The sequence below is a fragment of the Python bivittatus genome, unplaced genomic scaffold (assembly GCF_059951505.1).
Source record: "Python bivittatus isolate LINGU-HERP-01145 unplaced genomic scaffold, Pbiv_v1 ctg000610_np1212, whole genome shotgun sequence".
Classification (NCBI taxonomy): Eukaryota; Metazoa; Chordata; class Lepidosauria; order Squamata; family Pythonidae; genus Python; species Python bivittatus.
In genome coordinates, this window is record NW_028277088.1 from 33,159,747 (window position 1) to 33,178,358 (window position 18,612).

At 35.7% G+C, this 18,612-nt stretch overlaps 1 protein-coding gene and 1 long non-coding RNA gene across 4 annotated transcripts; one reads left to right on the top strand and one right to left on the bottom strand.

Moving 5' to 3' along the window:
- Positions 1-365: 365 nt before the first annotated feature.
- LOC148214593 (uncharacterized) lies at positions 366-2,622 on the bottom strand. Its single transcript, XR_015797871.1, has 2 exons — positions 2,484-2,622; positions 366-1,448 (listed from the first exon to the last, which is right to left on the bottom strand). It is a non-coding gene; the product is annotated as an uncharacterized LOC148214593 (long non-coding RNA).
- LOC112540370 (uncharacterized) lies at positions 1,456-15,891 on the top strand. 3 transcript variants are annotated; one of them, XM_088150720.1, is made up of 4 exons: positions 1,456-2,336; positions 5,852-5,960; positions 14,937-15,020; positions 15,404-15,891. In XM_088150720.1, the coding sequence occupies exons 1-4, from the start codon at positions 2,328-2,330 to the stop codon at positions 15,514-15,516; spliced, it is 315 nt and encodes a 104-aa protein (XP_088006846.1). In that variant the 5' UTR covers positions 1,456-2,327; the 3' UTR covers positions 15,517-15,891. The 3 variants fall into 3 exon arrangements, 1 of the variants encoding a protein (XP_088006846.1); XR_015797870.1 differs by lacking the exon at positions 1,456-2,336 and adding an exon at positions 6,950-7,067 and having other exon boundaries at positions 3,646-5,960; XR_015797869.1 differs by lacking the exon at positions 1,456-2,336 and adding an exon at positions 6,950-7,067 and having other exon boundaries at positions 3,646-5,960; positions 14,937-15,891.
- Positions 15,892-18,612: the final 2,721 nt, after the last annotated feature.

The window sequence follows — 18,612 nt, forward strand, 5'->3', positions numbered from 1 at the left end:
TTCACCATGCTTTTAACCAGATATGAATGTTTATGGCAGCTAACCATCTAGGGTTGTTACTATTAAGGGTGTTTTTTCTTTATGTTTTTATTTTCTAATTGTTTACCATGTTATATACTGCTCAGAGTCTGTGGATTGAGGCAGGTTACAAATACTGTAAAATAAATTATAATTTATGATAATATTTAATCTATCTTTACAAATCTAATATCTATCTACCTAGTACTAATTATTAATATCACTATTAGTTTGCAAACTGATTCAAAACGGTTCTTTGTATATTTTCCTTAAAATATTCTTGCCTTTCATCAATATTAATTTCTATGTGGTTTGCAAAATTAAAATGCAAAATAAATAAAGGTATGTAATAATATCAGCCAGCTAAGTAAAAAAAAAAACAACAACCATCAGTGAGATTTAAAATCTCTGAAATATAGTAAATTGCAAGAATTAAAAGGATTTACAGTGGGTAAGTTCACTAGGGAAGGCATTCCACTGATAGGTTCCAGGTTAAATGCCTTTCTCTTTGGCCATCACTCACTTTTCCTCCAGCAAAGAAACAGACAGGACTTGGCGTATAAAACACGGGCAGGATGACGTGTGGGAGAACACTCCTTCATGTACTTGTGGCTCATGCCATTTAGGGCTTTCAATGTCAATACTATTATCTTACTTAGATTCAGAAGTAGACAGGAGGGAAATGAAAATATTTAAACATTGGCAGAATACCTTTAGCATATTTTAACTGTCAAAAGTCAGGCAACTGTATTCTGTGCCAACTGACATCTCTGGCCTGACTCCAAGACAGCCCAATGTACAGAAATCCAAATGGGAGTTTATCAGGGTATGGGAAATGGTTGCCAAGAGGGGGTTTAAGTGACAGATCAGGTGAAACTAAATGGCACTTCATGGTGCTGAAGCGATGGTCCTTTTATACACCCAACTGTTTTCACTCCCCAAATCTTAAGAAAAAGTTTCAACCCAACTCACATTTGTCCTCAGGTTAGCCAGCCTCAAAACACTGAGCTCCAGGGTTCAGCTTGAAAACTCTTCAGAGCAGGTCTTTCCAGATTAAATCAGTTCAGCTGTCCAACAGGGACAACAGTATGGGATCACAGAATTCAGGAGCCAATCAGAAGCCATCCAAATGTCAAGTGTGGAGATGCCCTGTGTGAATCTTGGTGATCAAGGCAGATTCAGGAAATAAGGCAAATTAGATCTCATTGTTCAAAGGAAATGAAACCTGGTCCAGAACTATTCTTTGCACCAGAGAAGCATGTACTTTTCATAGAGTCATCAGGAATCAAGTAAAATGCACTCAGCAACTATTTTGTGAATCCAATTCATTACTATCAACCTTCAGGTACAGTATGATAACAGATACTGTTCTGTCAACATGGGACTGGGCATCTTCTTTCTCTCGGGCAGCAAAATGTCCAGGACTGAACCTGTTTCCAAAATGCAAAACACTTGGTGATACTTCAGTATAGAAATTGTGGGTTAACACATCCTAAAAGTTGAGTTTAGTCTAAAGGCTGGTAGAACTACTATGGCTGTTGTACAAATTTTAAAGTGAGTCCACAGTAATCTATAGTATGATGGTGCAAGGGACTTTTTAAATTTATTAAAATATATATGGCCCAGGCAACCTTCAGGCAAGAATGTCTCATACTAACCCATGATCTGGAGTGTTTTAATGTACTTTAGTTTGTGGCCTTCAGGCCTCATGTGTGTCATGACTCACCATGGGGCAAAACAATTTTTATGCCACTTCAGGTGTTACTGTGGAGAAAAATCTGTATAGTGAACTGTATGGTAAGGCATATGTTGGGTATAATATTTGCATTGGTCACAAGTGTTCTGTAAATTTCCTCTCCTGTTCTGCTCCTACTTTAATTCTCAGGATCATGATGGATTTCTGTTAGGGGATGCTTTCACATATAATAGGTACAGTATATGTATATAATTAAAGTGACAATCAGTTTCAGTGCATTAATTTTGTATTCCTCACTAGTGTCAGAGACTTAGTTCCCACAAACAATACATAAGTCAGTAATTATGGATTCTGACAATAGCAACTCAATCTGTATCACATGACTGATTTTTTGTAAGGGCCTGCATACAGAGACTACAACATCTAGCCTACTCTTTAGTGTGTATAATGTAACTTCCTTGCTTTTGGTTTAGCAGGTTGTATGAACTCAGCCAGTGTGATTTTGAACTCCCCAGTTTATGAAGTTGGCATGTAGCATTATCCCAACCAATTGCTTCAGTGTGATGTGCCGATTGTAAGAATGTAGTGGTGATTTTGGGGGTGGATATCATTCATGAAAAAGGTAAATAAAGATACAGTCCAAACAGATGTTTACCATATCAATTGCTTGTTCAGAGAACTAGGCCATACAATGATTCCATCTTGACATAAATGCACTCTAATCATATTATTTTGGAAATGAGGTATTAATAGCAAAATCAAGACTTACTTAGTATAAGGAAGACTGTTACTTCAAAAGCCATATTCTCGTTTCACTATGCACTTTGGTCACTAGCACATCTAGGTGAGCAGGAAAAGCAGGATCAGATTAAGATACAAAATTAATAATTAAAATACATGCACTAGCCTAAAAACCTAGACTGGCATTTTTGATGTTGTCAGAGAACAAATCACTGTAGAATTAAATTGATTATTAATTTAATATCATATCCGCCCCCGCCCATCAAAAAAGAAAACCTTTTATTTACAGGGACAGCCATGTGAATTTTTTCTTTTTTTAAAGAATGCTTACTTTCTGATAGCACCAGTCCTAAAATGTTTTTTAAAAGTTTACAAATGCTTAATATAGGATGTACTGTAAACAGCATACTAGTACAATGCCTCAGAACAACCACTACTGCAAAGTTGCAGGAATATATTACTGTCCTAAATTTTCGAGAGAGACTGTTTTTTCTTCAGTCAACAAAACTTTTTCAAGAGAAAGCTAATCTGACAGAAAATCATGTTTGGGGGGAATAAGGGTAGAGGGTGGAAATAGAGATTTGGTTTTTAAATAATACATGATATTTCCCATGCTATCAGTGCAATAGTATGTTAAAAATAGTTGGGGAGACAGATTATAATAAACCCCCATCTTTCTTCTTATATGTAATTAATGTAGAACACAGGCTGTTGGCAGAAACAACAACAGTCTGTGGCAATATTATCAAGACTATTATGGCATCAACTTTGTGAATTAGAGTATGCTATGATAAATCTGTTAAGCTTTAAAATGTCATAGGATTTTTAATCTGTGCAGCAAAAACAAACATAACTATATCTCAGAAAACAGATAGACTTTTGTGCCCTAAATGAAGCATTTATTAAAATATGTTCATACTGCTTTTCATCATAAATAATCCCAAGGTGATTTACAATAAGAAATAACACTAATGAAAAGCCCTAACTTTTGCACTTACATACTGATGACTAAGGAAAATATTGATATTCAAACTAATGGACAAGCAACTGGAAAAAAGTCATGAAACTTTGTTTATATATATGACAACTGTAGTGAAATTATTATATGCTCAAAAATAGAAAGGTTCAACACTACCCAAAATGGAGGAATGGTTGGTGAAGATGATGGAACTTGTGGAGATGGCTAAATTAACTACTTTGATCAGAGAAAAAAATGGTATCTATGGCTGACTGGAAACCCCTTATAGACTTTTTGCATGAAATGGAAAAAAATGCACTTATGACTTGTGGTATTGATGATTAGGAAAAAAAATGGATAATGGAAAAAAGTGAGTTTTTATTCGTAATTATAGAGTAAGAGATAATTCTGTAATTGTACTTATATTTGCTGCAAAGGAAATCGGAAACTTGTTTTCTCTTTCTGCAGTCTTTCTTTCTTTCTTTCTTTCTTTCTTTCTTTCTTTCTTTCTTTCTTTCTTTCTTTCTTTCTTTCTTTCTTTCTTTCTTTCTTTCTTTCTTTCTTTCTTTCTTTCTTTCTTTCTTTCCTCTATTAGTTTGTGTTAGTTTTTGTGTTCTTTGTAAAACTTTTAATAAAATGTATATTTAAAAAAGGAAAATATTGCTATTTGACTATATTCAGTTCAGACAGTTCCTGATATCATCTCCAAAATTGCAGAGTTTGATGTGCTGCATGAAAATCTGCGATTACGTAAGATCTGTGCCCAATCAGGTTATGCTGGATTTTCTTATGAAATCTTATAAACTGATACAGTTCAATTGTACAGACATAGGCATCTGGGATTTTGGAACCCAGTATCAATTTGACAATGCATATATCCTGGTCTTTACCTACTAAGAGTTGACTACTGCTTTGACATGTATATTAAGAGTTGTTATAAAGATGGATGTAGCTGCTCAATGATTTCTTACTGACATAAAAATTAGACTGAGGTCAGGAATGGAATATTGCAGTAGTGAACAAAACAATACAGTGAGATTTGTGCTTAGTATTTATTCTGCAATCACCTAATAAAGAAATGAAGAACCATCTTCTCTAAAACCTGAAGATCCTACTCAAGTAGTTAAATAACATATACTGATTTCATTTTTATTTGGAATTTTGTGAAAGTTCCTCACCATTTCTTTTTCAGTGAAAACCTCCTTGGTAAATTTGAATGCTTTGCTGTTTTGTTTTAAGAGAAAAATGCTTCATATCCCTCCATCCTACTCCATGAAAAAGGCACACTAGCTAAATTTTGCCCTTTGTTCTTAGACTATTATATATAGTTTTGTTAAACTCTTTTGTCTTCTAGGTTTCTTCCTTTTATTTTATTTGTATTTTATTATACCCAAGGTGAGACGAGTCCTCCACCAGAGGCCATAAAATAGTGCTTTGTTGTTTTACATCTAAGAATAATTGGATAAGATGAAAACACAAGTTGATCTTTATCAATAATTCATTTTAGGAGAACCTTGTAAAGAAAAATAATAACCAATAAGGATGAAATTTCATCACCCTTCTACTTCCTTAATAGACTAGAGACTCCATCTCCCATAAATTCTAGTAACCATGGTGATGGTCAGATATAACGGGCTCTCAGTTCCAATAATTTCTGGAAGTTCAGAAATTCCCCATCCATAATCTGGCTGGATCATAGATTTAGATTACTCACATATAACTGAGTATAAGACTGTAAACTGCAGAACCTCCATAGGAGATGGAGGTACATAAGTATTAAGCCTATGCAAATTGAGTTTGTTCTAATTCATCAAATCCATTTGAAAAATTGGATTGATCCAATTTGAATTACTGAATTGATTCAAATATCAAAATCAGTTTGAATAATCGATCAAACATATGAATTGGGTCAATTTGACTTGAAAGTTCAATTTAATTCTCTTCTAGATCAAATCAGGTAATTCGATCTGATTCAACACAAAGCCATCAAAGTTTGATTTAATTTACTGAAATAAATGCAATGAAGATTTGCACTGCCCTGACATATGTCCTGTCAAACATGAATGTCTGCCATGTGAAATATGACCAAACTATCTTTTTTTTTAAAAGAAAAAATATTTGATTTCTCTTGATATGTCAAAGACAATTGTTATAGCATGCTACATTGCAATTTCCTAATAGCATTTCTTGGTAAAAGGAAACTTTTTCAGCTTCAGCATGCTCCACTAATCTGTAATTTATGGCATAGGCTGTTCCCCACTTCACAATATCCTTTTAACTTTTAGTCAAACCTGCAATCTTTCCAATCATTATGGGTGTCAAATATATGCTTGTGTTAGCTGCATTTCACACATGAAAAGTCAGCTGTTCTCTCTTCTTGAATGATATATGACCATAATACAGGCACTCACTGTTTTTTCATTAAACCTATTTTTTAGGTAACTATTTTCAAATGTTGCAGTATGAAGCAAGGAAAGGAACCACTGCGTAATGGCGGCAGAAGAAATGAAGAGTTTAAAGAACCAGCAGGAATTGATAACAGCTTTGGTAAGAGTAAGCAGAGAAAGAAAACAGATTTTAAAACTGCATATATGCGTACCTTTATATCTTTATATACATGCAAGGGAATTAAAATATGTATTTGGAAATATATATATATATATATATATGACATGACTAAAATATATATTTGGAAAGACTGCCAAATTACCAAAACATCAAGGAAAGAAAATGGATTGCCAACGTACACTGTTGTTTATTTTTCTGTCTTGTGTCTTTCCTATCTTTTAAAGCAGATGCAAACATCTGTTGAATTTGAATTTCCTGTTGATGGAAGGCTACATTAATAAATTATTATTTTCTTTCATAGATTTTTTTTAAGACATAACTGAGGTCAATGCTTTTTTTTTTTTTTTGCTGTTTTGCTTTGTTATTCTGAATTCTGATTTATCATCCATTGATAATTATTGGTTAACTTTTTAATCTATGTTTTATTAAATTTGTAAAAGATGTCATTGCCTTTATTTATGTAAGCTATTTTGATTATTTTCAGAAAAAAAGATGTAGAATTGAAGTTACACTTCTCTAAAATATATTGAATAAGGATTTATCATGCTCATGTTGCCATATTTTGATCTGAACTTCACAGAATTATTAACACAAACTTAGAATGATTCTTGTTTCTCAAAGATATATATGCTCTTCTTGGCTATATCCCCAACATTTAGAACCTATCAAGACATCAGGAGTTATGAATATTTCCTATCCCAACAAAAGGAGCAAGTTCAAGCAATTTGGTCAAATTTCCTCAAGCTTTCTTTCTATGACGTAAATGTCAGTTTTTCTTTTAAAAGCAAACAAATTAATATTATTGTATATGTGAGTCTTTCTAAACCTGGCTGCTAGTAAATTCTTGGAAAGGCAACAGGCTGGGGAAGCGTAATACAGATATTGGACAGATTTAATTAATTTAATTCACATAGTTTGTGGTAATATTTGAACAATACTGAATTCATAATCTGTATTTGGTGGTGCAGGCTCAGCTTAAGCACCAACATTGTTCTTTCCTAATGAAGTCACAGAGGCTATACTGACAGGTGCCTTAATTGTATCATCAGTGCGACAGTAAGATCATATTACAGTAACCCTACAAGGGTAAGTATCCTGAATGTGTGTCAGTGCACTGCATGTACTTTCTAGCTGGTGGGATACAGCCATAGTATCTTGGCTTGCAGGTAGTCTGTAGAATGGAGATCCCTATCCTGCACAGAATGAGTGAGCATGCTTGGGGTAAAACTGGATTTTGGTTGTGCTTGTGACATCCTGGCCAAACCGTCCATATGCAGGGAATGCTGCATGTGGCATGGGTATAGCAGAAGTTGATAACCTAGTTTATACGTTCTTTATCTTACCAAAAAGTATTTTGTGAATGCCTTAATTGTCCAAAGCCATGACAAATAATGGAGGTCAATATAAGTGGGCTTATCTAATGATGATTATGATATATGGAATACTGTGACATGGAATATAAGAGGAGTAGTAATGAAGAACACAAATTAATGAATGAAAGAGAAATAAATATGTTGTATTAGTGAATTCATAAAATGAAGGAAAGATACATGTTTATGATAGGGCTAAAATATATGTCAGAAAATATGAATTAGTGTAATCTAGGTTGTTGTATGTGCATGAAAGCAAGAATCCTTAAGTTTGTGATAGGTGTATGTTATGATTCAGAGAATGGTGATAATGGAAAAACCAGGGATAAGATTTTGGAAGAACCATACAACATTGTGAATAAATGTGATCCAAGGGAAAACATGATGCTGTTAGATGACATGAATGGGTGGGTTGAAACAAGATGAACCAGTACAGAAAAAGTTATTGGGCACTCTAGAGACCCAGGAACAAATGAATATAGTAACTGTAGGTGAGCATTTCCTTAGAATAAAAGTTCTGTTTGTAGGACAAATTACTATGTGGTAGTGTTAAAAATGGTTCTTGGGGAAAATGCACATAGCAGAAAAGGAAAGAAGTGAAAGAAACTGAAATGAAAGCAGAATAACTGCAAGAAGAAAAAACGTAAGTCTTCTACGAAAAAGTATTAGAAGTATTAAAAGGAAAATAAGACTGAGAAAGTCATGGTTTGATGGAAATGATGAAATCCTGACAAAGGAAAGTGAGAAGAAAAAAAACAATGAATAACTGTGTTATTGTTGCCTTAGTGCCTTAGTGAAATTTTTTTTTCCTCACAGATTTTTGTATTTTATTGTTTTAACATATGATTTTCAGATTAAGGTTTTTCTGGTTTAACTGATTGTTAGATAAGTTTAAGTTTTCATTTCTGGAAACATTTGAGTGTTTGTATTTTGACCATGGCTCAAGATCAAGTCCACCTTTTCATTATAAGTTTTCCCTTCTTCTTCTGATTTATGGACAAATCCCCCCCCCAAGGATAACAATACAGTGTATACTAAAAACAATAACAAAGCAAGATTAGTGTTAATAATATACAGCCATCATGGAAAACCAAACACCCTGCTACAGTAAGGATCAGGCCCAGGACTTTGTAATGGCAATCCTGAAGTAAATGAACTTTTCAGCAAAGTCAGCTAGGACAGCAGTTCACCCAAAAAGTTTTACTTAATCAGTGTTTCAGGCAACAGATTCACAACAAGTTTGTACAGATTGACATTCTAGATCCAGCTGAAGAAAGGCACTTGGCGTAGAATGAAGCAGTCATAGTAAGATTCTAATTGATTGGATGACATTGAGCTGCAACATGTCAGAGTAAACCCAAAACTGAGCAGCAAACTACTTTAGTATTAAATAAATGATGGCAGCAGGAATTGAAATGTTCCTGTTGCAATAGCAACTCTAAATATTGCATTGGTGACCTTTGGAACCTCATGAATTTGATATTTCCAGGAACTAGATGCCTAAGACTTTAAATACCTTTACCTGCTCAGTCGGAAAACCACGATTTTCTACTTTTGCAATATGGTTATTTTAAAATAAATTATTTCCAACCCCTCAGCATGGCAGTATTGAGCTAGGATCCAGAGGCTGTGATGAATTCCACCTTGTGGTAAAGAGAGAATAGTGGTGTTATCAGTATAAAAAGGCACGGAGACTTCATCATAGGTTAGGAAAGTAGGGCAAAATTCCTGCCTAGACAGGGCTTGAAAGATTCCACTGACATAAAAGGGAGGCAAAAACACATCCTTGCATGACACCATGTTGTGTGGGATTTGAAGAAGTAAGTGCACCATTGGTAGTCACATTTAACTGGCACTGAGATATCATAAAGAAGCATTATGATTAGCAGCCACAGAAGGCACAGATCAATAGAAAAAGCGATTAATTTCTAGCATAACAGCTCATATAAGATTGAATCTAAGGGCTCCTTTGAGTCAGTGAAGATGACATAAAGGATCCCATGAGGGCAGCTGGAATATTTCTAAGCCAATTGTGAGATGATTCTTGACCAGAAATTGAAAATTCTTCCCTAAAGCTGGCTTGTTCCACAGCTAAGACATTTTTATTGAATCATCTAGCCCAGTGTTTCTCAACCTTGGCCACTTCAAGATGTGTGGACTTCAAGATGTGTGGACCCCAGCATGCTGGCTGGGGAATTCTGGGAGCTGAAGTCTACACATCTTGAAGTGGCCAAGGTTGAGTAACACTGTTCTAGTCCATCAGCTTCACATAGAGATGCCTAGAATATAATTTGCTTGTTATACTTACTAAGTTAATCAGGCAGCAATTTTCTGGCTTGGACCTGCCTGCTTCCTTGAACATTGGAAAGATCACAGAACATTTCTGATGCCTTCTATATTTGTAAATAAAAATGCCAGTGTAGGGGACCAGCACTTTGAATCTGATTTTAAGAGTTATTCCAGAATGAAGTCATCCCCAGCTACTTTACCCTTTTGGGTGGAAGTCTGGAAGTAGGTCATTCAATGGCAGATAGTAAGCTGAATGTTGCATGGAAATAGATAATAATTAATTGCCAATTGTTCTGTACATCTAAAGCTAATCTAGGGACTGATTTGTTCACTAAACACCAAAAAAGCAGCAGAGTCACATCAATTTTCCCACTTTGCCCTCTGCCACAGCAGTTTCTTCCACCCCAGAATGGACTTACATTCTGTTTACCAAGAGCAGAAAATCTCATACAAGTGATGATAATTTTGATGCTTAGCCATTCTTAATGCATCCACTAACATGGCCTTAGCTAAGATGCATCCATTAGGAAACCAGCTTTCAGAAACTTGTTACTAGGATTACCACGTATAGGGGTAGAACTAAAGTTGATCTTAAATGAGTTTCAGTGATAGGTGGTAGGCATTTAACACTTCATGTGCATAAATGGCTGATGGACCATTTGAGGTATGGGACTTTGAGTGAAGTTAAAAGGTGGAGTACCAAGAGGCCACCCAAACTACATCATCTGGAGAAAGTGCAGCCAGTTACAAAGGTGAATGAGAATATGGGAGTTGTTTTCTAACATATCTAAAAGCTAGTTTATAATTGTCAGTGGTTATTCTATATCTTTCCAACTTGTACCTGCAGATACAAATTATTAAACCTAAGGAGTTTGCGTAAAGAGAGCTATAGAAAGGTATTTGCTGGCACACCCACAGCAACATTTGCCACAAACTGCAATGACATCAGAATGATAACATACTTGCAGTGACATCATTATGCAAACTCTGCCATTACTTGTGTCTCACAACATTTGTGTGGTGATGTAGTCACATGCATTTTGTCATTTGCCTGCCCAGATATCTATGCATGCACATAACCTTATTCTACACAAAAATACACTAAATGGAAAGGCAATTTTATCTTACATTTATACTGATTACTTGGATTAATTGGCCAGATCAAAAGAGCAAAGCAGGTCACAATAGAAAACACCTGTATACCTGATGCTCAGCATCTGCTACTTGAGACCAGCACAGCTGCTTTGCCACTGAGCTATAATCCTTCTCTGCAATTTGCTATATTTATCCTGTATTTTGACTTTGGCTAATAGGTACAAGCTTAGCTACATCATCATGTAGTAGTTAAAACTCATGTTAATTTATGCCAGAATGAAGAACTCTAGCCACGCTCTGATTCCAGCTTTTGATGTCACTGATGCTGCTTTTAAGATCAGTACAATAAACACATGCATTTTAATAAGAGTTGAATAAGAGAACAAGCAGATCATGATTAGAACTTCTATTAAAGTTTAAGAAAATTGGGGTGTTCAGACACAGGATAGTGAAGTTCACTGTTGATCACAATTTCTTTCATTTATTTATTGTTGATTTCTTCATTTGTGACTTGTGTGTGATATTTCATCACAAAAATCCTCTGGCAGTTTACTGTAGAATAAATTTAGCTCTGAATAAGAACATGGTCACATTGAATTAGTTCTCATATAACACTCAGCCATTATAGTTTGTTTATTTTTGGATTAAAGTGATGTGTAAATCCATTCATTATAGTTTAGCGCAGGAATCGTTCAGTATGGTTTTCAACAAGTCTAGAGTTATCACGTCTGGAGTACAAAACTCTGGATGACCAGTAGATAGCAGCAAATTCTTACAGGGTTTTGCAACCCATGTACAGTAGTGCTAAATAACCCATAGTAAAAAATCTTGACTCAGAATTATATGTTGATATTGGGTTGTTTACTGATTGGTCTTACATATGAGTAAACATGCAGTACAGTGCTTATAAGCAAACTTAAAGGCAACAGTTTGGCAATTCCTATCCATTTCAAATCCATTATTTGTGAAATTTGAAACCTAAAGGGGAAAAAGCAATAAGAGACAACTGTTTCCTTGTAAATATTACCAGCAAAAGAACATTCTTCTGTAGCAAACTTATCTTAAAACATTTATGGAATAACACTTAAATAATGCCATTGAAAAACACTACTTGGATACATTATTTTTTTGTTTATCAAGTGATATACAGCATACATATCTCTTGGAATGTTGGCAATATACAGCATTCTTTTTTAAAAAAAAAAATCAGAGTCCCTTTTGTTTTCAGAATCAACTTCTCAGCATTTTGAGGCCCTCTGCTTTTCAAAGTAATCTCAATTTAGTTCCACATACTATTTTTTAAAAAGAAACTTAATCAAGAAATGCAGAGAGTTCAGAGTCCTAATTGTTCGTGTGTTTCCATCACTGAGTAAAATAAATTGCTTCCCAGGGACCTGCCAACATATGTAAATGCTTACTGCCAATTCATCCCAGACCAAGCTAATCCACAAAGGTATCTTATCTCACAGACTTTGCTAATGTGATCTGGTGGGTAGTTCCAAGAAGTCTCAGGGACCTTTTATGCCTCCTCAGAGAACACATTCCATTGGCTGGCCCTGTCCAGATTATCTGCAGCGAAAGCTCCAACTGGCTCTTTGGCAAGTAGAGAAGTGAGCAGTACCTACTGAGGTTGTCATGTTCACAGCTGGCGGGCTGAGGCCTGCATGTCTTTGGGAGATGAAAAACAACATGAGAAACAGAAATGCTGAATGGCGCTGCAGGATTGCTTCTACTTTGCAACTGGGATACGTTAGGTTGCCAAAGTGCACCTCCCCTTCTGGCTGAATCATTGAGAAGAAGCCTGTGGGGCATGGGTGCGAGGGCAGGCCTTCTCTGTGGCAGCCCCCACCTTGAGGAAGTTGGTCCCTGAAGAAGTAGGTAGAGCTCCTGCCTGTCTGCAGTTTTGCAAGCCAGTTCACCACCATTTTATTTCAACATGCCTTCATTCCCAACTAACTTATTGTGGTTGCCCTTCTTGGGTTTTATCTGGGGTTTCTTTGGTGGTTGATTTTTATCTTTTGATCCTGATATTAATTTAGTTATTTATCATTATGTTTTATTTTTTCTTTGTTTAATCTTGTAGACTGGCCAAAGTCTTTTGGGACTGGAGTGGGCTAGTATGTATGTATGTATGTATGTATGTATGTATGTATGTATGTATGTATTTCTAAGTCCCTGCAGTTTTCTTGGCTAGATTTCAGAAGTGGTTTGGCATTGCCTGCTTTCTAGGCCTGAGAAAGAATGAGTGGCTCAAGGTCACCCAGTTGGCTTTATGCCCAAGGTGGGACAAGAAATCACCATCTCCCACTTTCTAGCCTGAAGGCTTAACCGCTATACCAAACTTTTTAGCTTGTTTTTAGTTTTGTTGTACACCACCCAGAGTCGCCAGTGGTGAGATAGGTGGCTATATAAATTGATTTAATAAACAAACAAACGGACTCTCTGGAGTGGGTTATAAGGACTGTAAATCAACTCCTGCTGTATCCCATTATGGAGGGTAATAGGGCTTAGCATGACGTGAGAACAATGTTGCCTCTAGCTCTGTTCTACACTTATGTAAAAACCAGGATATAAATTTGCAGTTTTAGGAAAAGATACGTTAGAAACTATGATCATCCTAGTGGAGCTGAACTGACAGACATCGACCATGAAACACCTATTTATGACTTCAAAAGAAAGATAGGTTGTTTTAAAATAAATACTTCAGACATGTTCCACGGACAAAAACATTAGCAAAGATACTCTGTGATATTTTAAATTTGTAACTTACAAATATTGTTAGAGATACATTTTCTATTGAAGTGACTTACAAGATCACAAAGGTCCTTGGGATGACAGGTGGTATCTAATGAAGGAGGTTTGTGCCCATAAATGTTCATAAAAGTACATACCAAAGTCATTTTGGTAATCTCCAGGATGCCACAAGATACTTTCCTGCCATTGCAGACAAGCACTCTTCTAAAATGTAGCTTTGGGATTTAATCCAAAGCATAGTTACCTGGAATTTTCTGCTGAGTTAAGCTGCTTAGATCAGTCTATTAAATTAACTTCCTGTATTTTAAGGCCTGATTTATGTTAAAAACAAAAGTAAATTAAAATGTCTCTCTGTATCAAGAAACTACTTGAGACAGTGACCCCTTCAGGACAATATGCTGCTTGTACAGTATGTAAAATGGTGTGGTGCTTTATGTGTTTTAGCTAAGTAGATCCATTTCTATTAGGGAAGTCATTATTGCTGAGTTCAATAGAAATAGTAATCTGGGTTGAATTTAAATATATTACAATTTTGGTACATGCTTGCACAAAGACTACATGTGACTATTTTAGACTGATAGTCTTAGAAATGCTATATTTTAATCCTTCTGATAATAGCAAAGTGTCTGTACAAAACACAGTGAGTCCTGAAGCATTCAAATTATCTCAGGTAAGTCCTTGAATTCCAAAGTGGCACCAATTTTTATTTAAAGTGAATCAGTTTACATGCAGACAGGCACCCTGACCTAAAATCATACCTTGCTAGAATGGTGAGCATGGTAACAGACCAGTCAAGTCATGTCTAAACTGCTTACTAAAAAAGATTCCAGTGAAATACTTGACTCCATGACATCCATAATACTTAAACATTATGAACGCATTTATTGCCCTCAGACTTGCCTTTTTAAACACATTTTCTGTCTTTGCCTAATTCTTTGATGTGATTTTTCTTCAGCAGCCATCTCAGCCTGGGACTCTCCAAATATGATGGACTAGCTATAGCGGTTAGGGATTCCAGAAAATCTAGCATCTTTGGATTGGGTTGGGAAAATGGTTCTATGCTGTTCCTGGTGGTCTATTATTAAATGGGTTTGGTAGAAGAATAAGAAACTAATTGTCCCAGCAGTGAAGCTAATAATGGTGCCATGCCACATAGGAAATTCCTTTATACCAAGTCAGACTACTGATTCAAATAGTTCATTACTGACAAAACTTCTTGAAGGTTTAAGTTGGGTATTTTCCTGTCTTACCTAGAAATTTCCAGGGGGTTGAATTTGGCAACTATAATTATAGACATACCTTTTCAGAAGTCGACAGCATTTCTCTCATATGTCTATGCAAAGGGTTTACATGCTTGTCAGAATGCTATAAGTATATAAGTATATAACCCATGAATGTTTGACTCATCAGTACTTCCATCAACTTTCTTCAACTTGTTGCCTTGCAGATGTGTTGGATTTCAACTCCCAGGATTTCCAGTCAACATTGCTTTTGGATGGCATAAATTTGGATGAGGCTGATCTACACAAAAGTATGCTTCATGTTTGTGTTATATAACAATTATATTAGACAGGCCACTAGCATAATTTTTTTTTAAATATTATCTTCAACACCTATGAATGAATCCAGAAGTTACAAGTTACATTCAAGCAACTATATTATTACCATCCTGCCCAATAGAAACACCATCTCTCCCAAGCTATAAATTTCAATGGCTGATGAAAGAGGCAAACTTTTTTGGGCTAAAGAGATTTCTATTAGACAAGCTGATAGAATGAGCTACAGCTCTCTTTGATACTGTTATCGGGTGCTGAAACAACATTCTGATCATGAATGCAGAGCTGCTCATGGAGCTATTCCTGATGAACTTCCTGTCTGGTTTGACTTACTTGGATTTATCTTGCTTTAATGCAGTGTTTCTCAACCTTGGCAACTTGAAGATGTGTGAACTTCAACTCCCAGAATTCCCCACCCAACACTGCTTTATTGGATACTGCTTCTCAAACAAGCAGTATCCTGCTTGCTGAAGCCTGAATACTTGTTCAACCAGAATTCACCTATCACGATCTCTTTATAGAGCAGAATACCAGAGCCACCAAAGTCATCACACAAGGCCTTGTCTCAATATTTTCAGATACTAATTGTTATACCACCATATTTTCAGGTACTAATTGTTACAGTTTGGAACAGCACCTTTGCAAGGACTGGCTTCCTGATCATAGAACTTTCCCCTTGTTGTTTCCTTGGCTCCCGTGTTATAGTTGTGTTCTAGTAGCCCTTTGTCCATGAATGATGTTTTCTTCTTGTTTTGACCTCTGAATACTGGCTTATTGTTATATTATTAATAGTAATTAATTGCAGTAATTATTTCACTTAAATGAAATAAAACCAAATGGAGCATTTGTTCTGGCCCACTTTCTTCTTTTCTTCTAGTCCCACCTACTTTTGTGGGAGTGTGGTCCCTGACAGCCATGCAAGACACATTTGAGATTATAAACAGTAGGAAGGAGAAACCTAAATAAAGCCCCCAGCCTGGAGAAAATTGTGTACCTTTGGTCTAAGTGTTCTATAGGATGATGTGGGATCTATATAACACATAAGAGAAGAGCCACTTCAGTATTTGTAAGAGGTAGGAGGACAGTTACCATACATTTGCCTTAAAGAAACTAGTAGTGACTACTAAATTTGATCTAAATAGTTCTAAAGTTGCTAGAAAGGAGTTTGTTCTCTCTCTCAATCTTTTGGGATTCCAACCAGGCAAGAGGCATCAGAGGACCACAATGACTGGTTTCTCCTTCTTACTGTTTATCATCTCAAATGTGTTTCCATTAATATACAAATGTAAGGAACAACATTTCATAAGTGTAAATGGAATATATATGGCTTATTTAAATGAGAACAACCACTTCGTGAACAATGTTCAACAGTGAAGCATTGCACGTGAAAAGGGATTCTGAGAAATACTACAAAAAATATGCTAGATCTTCATGATGGTCCTGAATACTGTAGGAAAGGAGATAGGGCATCTAATCCTATTTTCATGTTAGGGATAATTATATTTTCTGTTTCCTTCAGAAAAAGGAAAATATTGTTATGTTAGGTCTTTGACAAAATTCTCGCTCCCTATAGCATATAAGAAGGCACAGTGATGGGTAAAGTTGCCTTGAAGATTGAAGCCAAGAAAATGAGGAAAAGTGTTTATTTTATGTGATGATAGGAGATGCAACACAATAGAGAAATAGAAACCTTCTATAAGATTCACTATGAAATGTGGATTCAAGTGAAGCATCTTATAAAGTGATGAAGAGTGGGAAAGGAATACTAAATCCAGATTTGTAAATCTATGTAGGTAATTTCCTGACCAACACAGTAGGTGGCAGTCATAGAATCTTCTTTATTGGTCCTGTGTTACTAGTTAACAGGAGAAAACTCCAGGTCTCCAAAAAGGCTGACAAGAAAATGAACATTTCTCAGTATTGAACATGTTAGAATTTTCACTGAGAACTTTTAAAGTCTCCAATGGATCTGCCCATATAAACAAACCACTCATTAGTACCATCTGCTGTTCCATCTGTGATTTCTGTGAATATTTCTCTTTTAACAAATTGCACAGGTGATTACCATGACATGCAATGCTGTTTGAACTTTTGCATAATGCCTTTAAGAAGTTGGAAATGGTATTAAAGATATATTTATTTCTAGAAATAAATCTATTACCATTAATGGGCCATTCCCTGTCCCAAACATCTGACTTTTTATCTATATTCTGCCAGTGAAATTACTTTTATTCTTCCCAATCCAATGGAATGTTGGAAAGAAATAATGTAAGGGACTAATGTTTCTGCCTATCTGCCCCTCAGTAGGATAACTCTCCAAAAACAGAATGGAACTACAGTGTGTGTATGTGTGTGTGTACACACACATCAGTGCATGTATATTGATGACTATTCCTTCTAAACTCCGCCCTCCTGGTCATGTGACCTAGAGCAAAGTACATGCAGGCTACTGTGTGCTTCTCAATGTGGATATACACGCATACCCAGGAACAACCCCTTACATTCGTTACACAGGAGAAAACACAGATGCCTCCTGTGGTCAGTTTGTAAAGGCGTTAGAATTGTGGAAGCAATACTCTGCATGCTTTTTCTACGTAGTTTAAACAACCATTTCACTCTGCAGTTGCTCAATTTTATTTATTGACTGTTAGCTTAATTCTCTTGGGTTTGTTATTGCTTTTGCATGACTAAAATATGTTTTATTATCATTTTTATACCTTTTAAGCAACTTTTTTTTTTGAAGGGGTAAAGTAAGATGAAAATAAATCTGTTGAAACTGAGAGCCACTTTGGTCCAGTGGTTAAGGCTCCAGGCTAGAATCCAGGAGACTGTGAGTTGTAGTCCTGCCTTAGGCATGAAAATGGCTGGGTGACTTTGGGCTGGTCCTTCTCTCTCAGCCCAACATACCTCACAGGGTGGTTGTTGTGGGGAAAATAGGAGGAGGAAAGAGTACTAGGTTTCTTTGCTACCTTGAATTATTTATAAAAAATATTAAAAGCAGGATTAAATTTTTTTAAAAAACATTAAGTAAAATATTAATTTTTGTAGTCTCTCTCTCTCTCTCTCTCTCCAAAGTGTAATGTAATTCTAGCATTCATAAATTCACATGAGACTTGGCTTAAAAGTAAATTACATACATAGATGTAATTCTAGCATTCATAAATTCACATGAGACTTGGCTTAAAAGTAAATTTCTTGTTAAACTCTGAACTCTTGGCCAATTGCACATACCAGAATATTGGATACATTCACTAAACATGAATATAAAATGTAATATGTACATTGTTACAATCAACCATTTAGCGAAAAATCCAACTAATCTGCTCACCTGTGAGCAGCTGGAAGAAATTCTGACATTTATTTAACAAGATTGTAGGCAGAGTCACTTGTACAACTTCTAACTGACCATGGACTGAATGAGGCTGTTGTTTCTTACAGTGGACCTGAAAGGGCACTTTGGGTACAGATAACTGTGTCACAGCCTGAGGAGTGTTAGATCTAAAGAAAGGAGGCTCACATCTGGAGAATCCACAAAGCAGGTTAATAAAAGACAGAAAAATGAAGAGG

What these genes read in the sequence shown, in the direction of transcription:
- LOC112540370 (XM_088150720.1), top strand. An exon ending in AGGAATTGATAACAGCTTTG is followed by an intron (nt 5,961 to 14,936) that starts GTAAGAGTAAGC and finishes GTTGCCTTGCAG; the next exon opens with ATGTGTTGGATTTCAACTCC. An exon ending in TGAGGCTGATCTACACAAAA is followed by an intron (nt 15,021 to 15,403) that starts GTATGCTTCATG and finishes GCTTTAATGCAG; the next exon opens with TGTTTCTCAACCTTGGCAAC.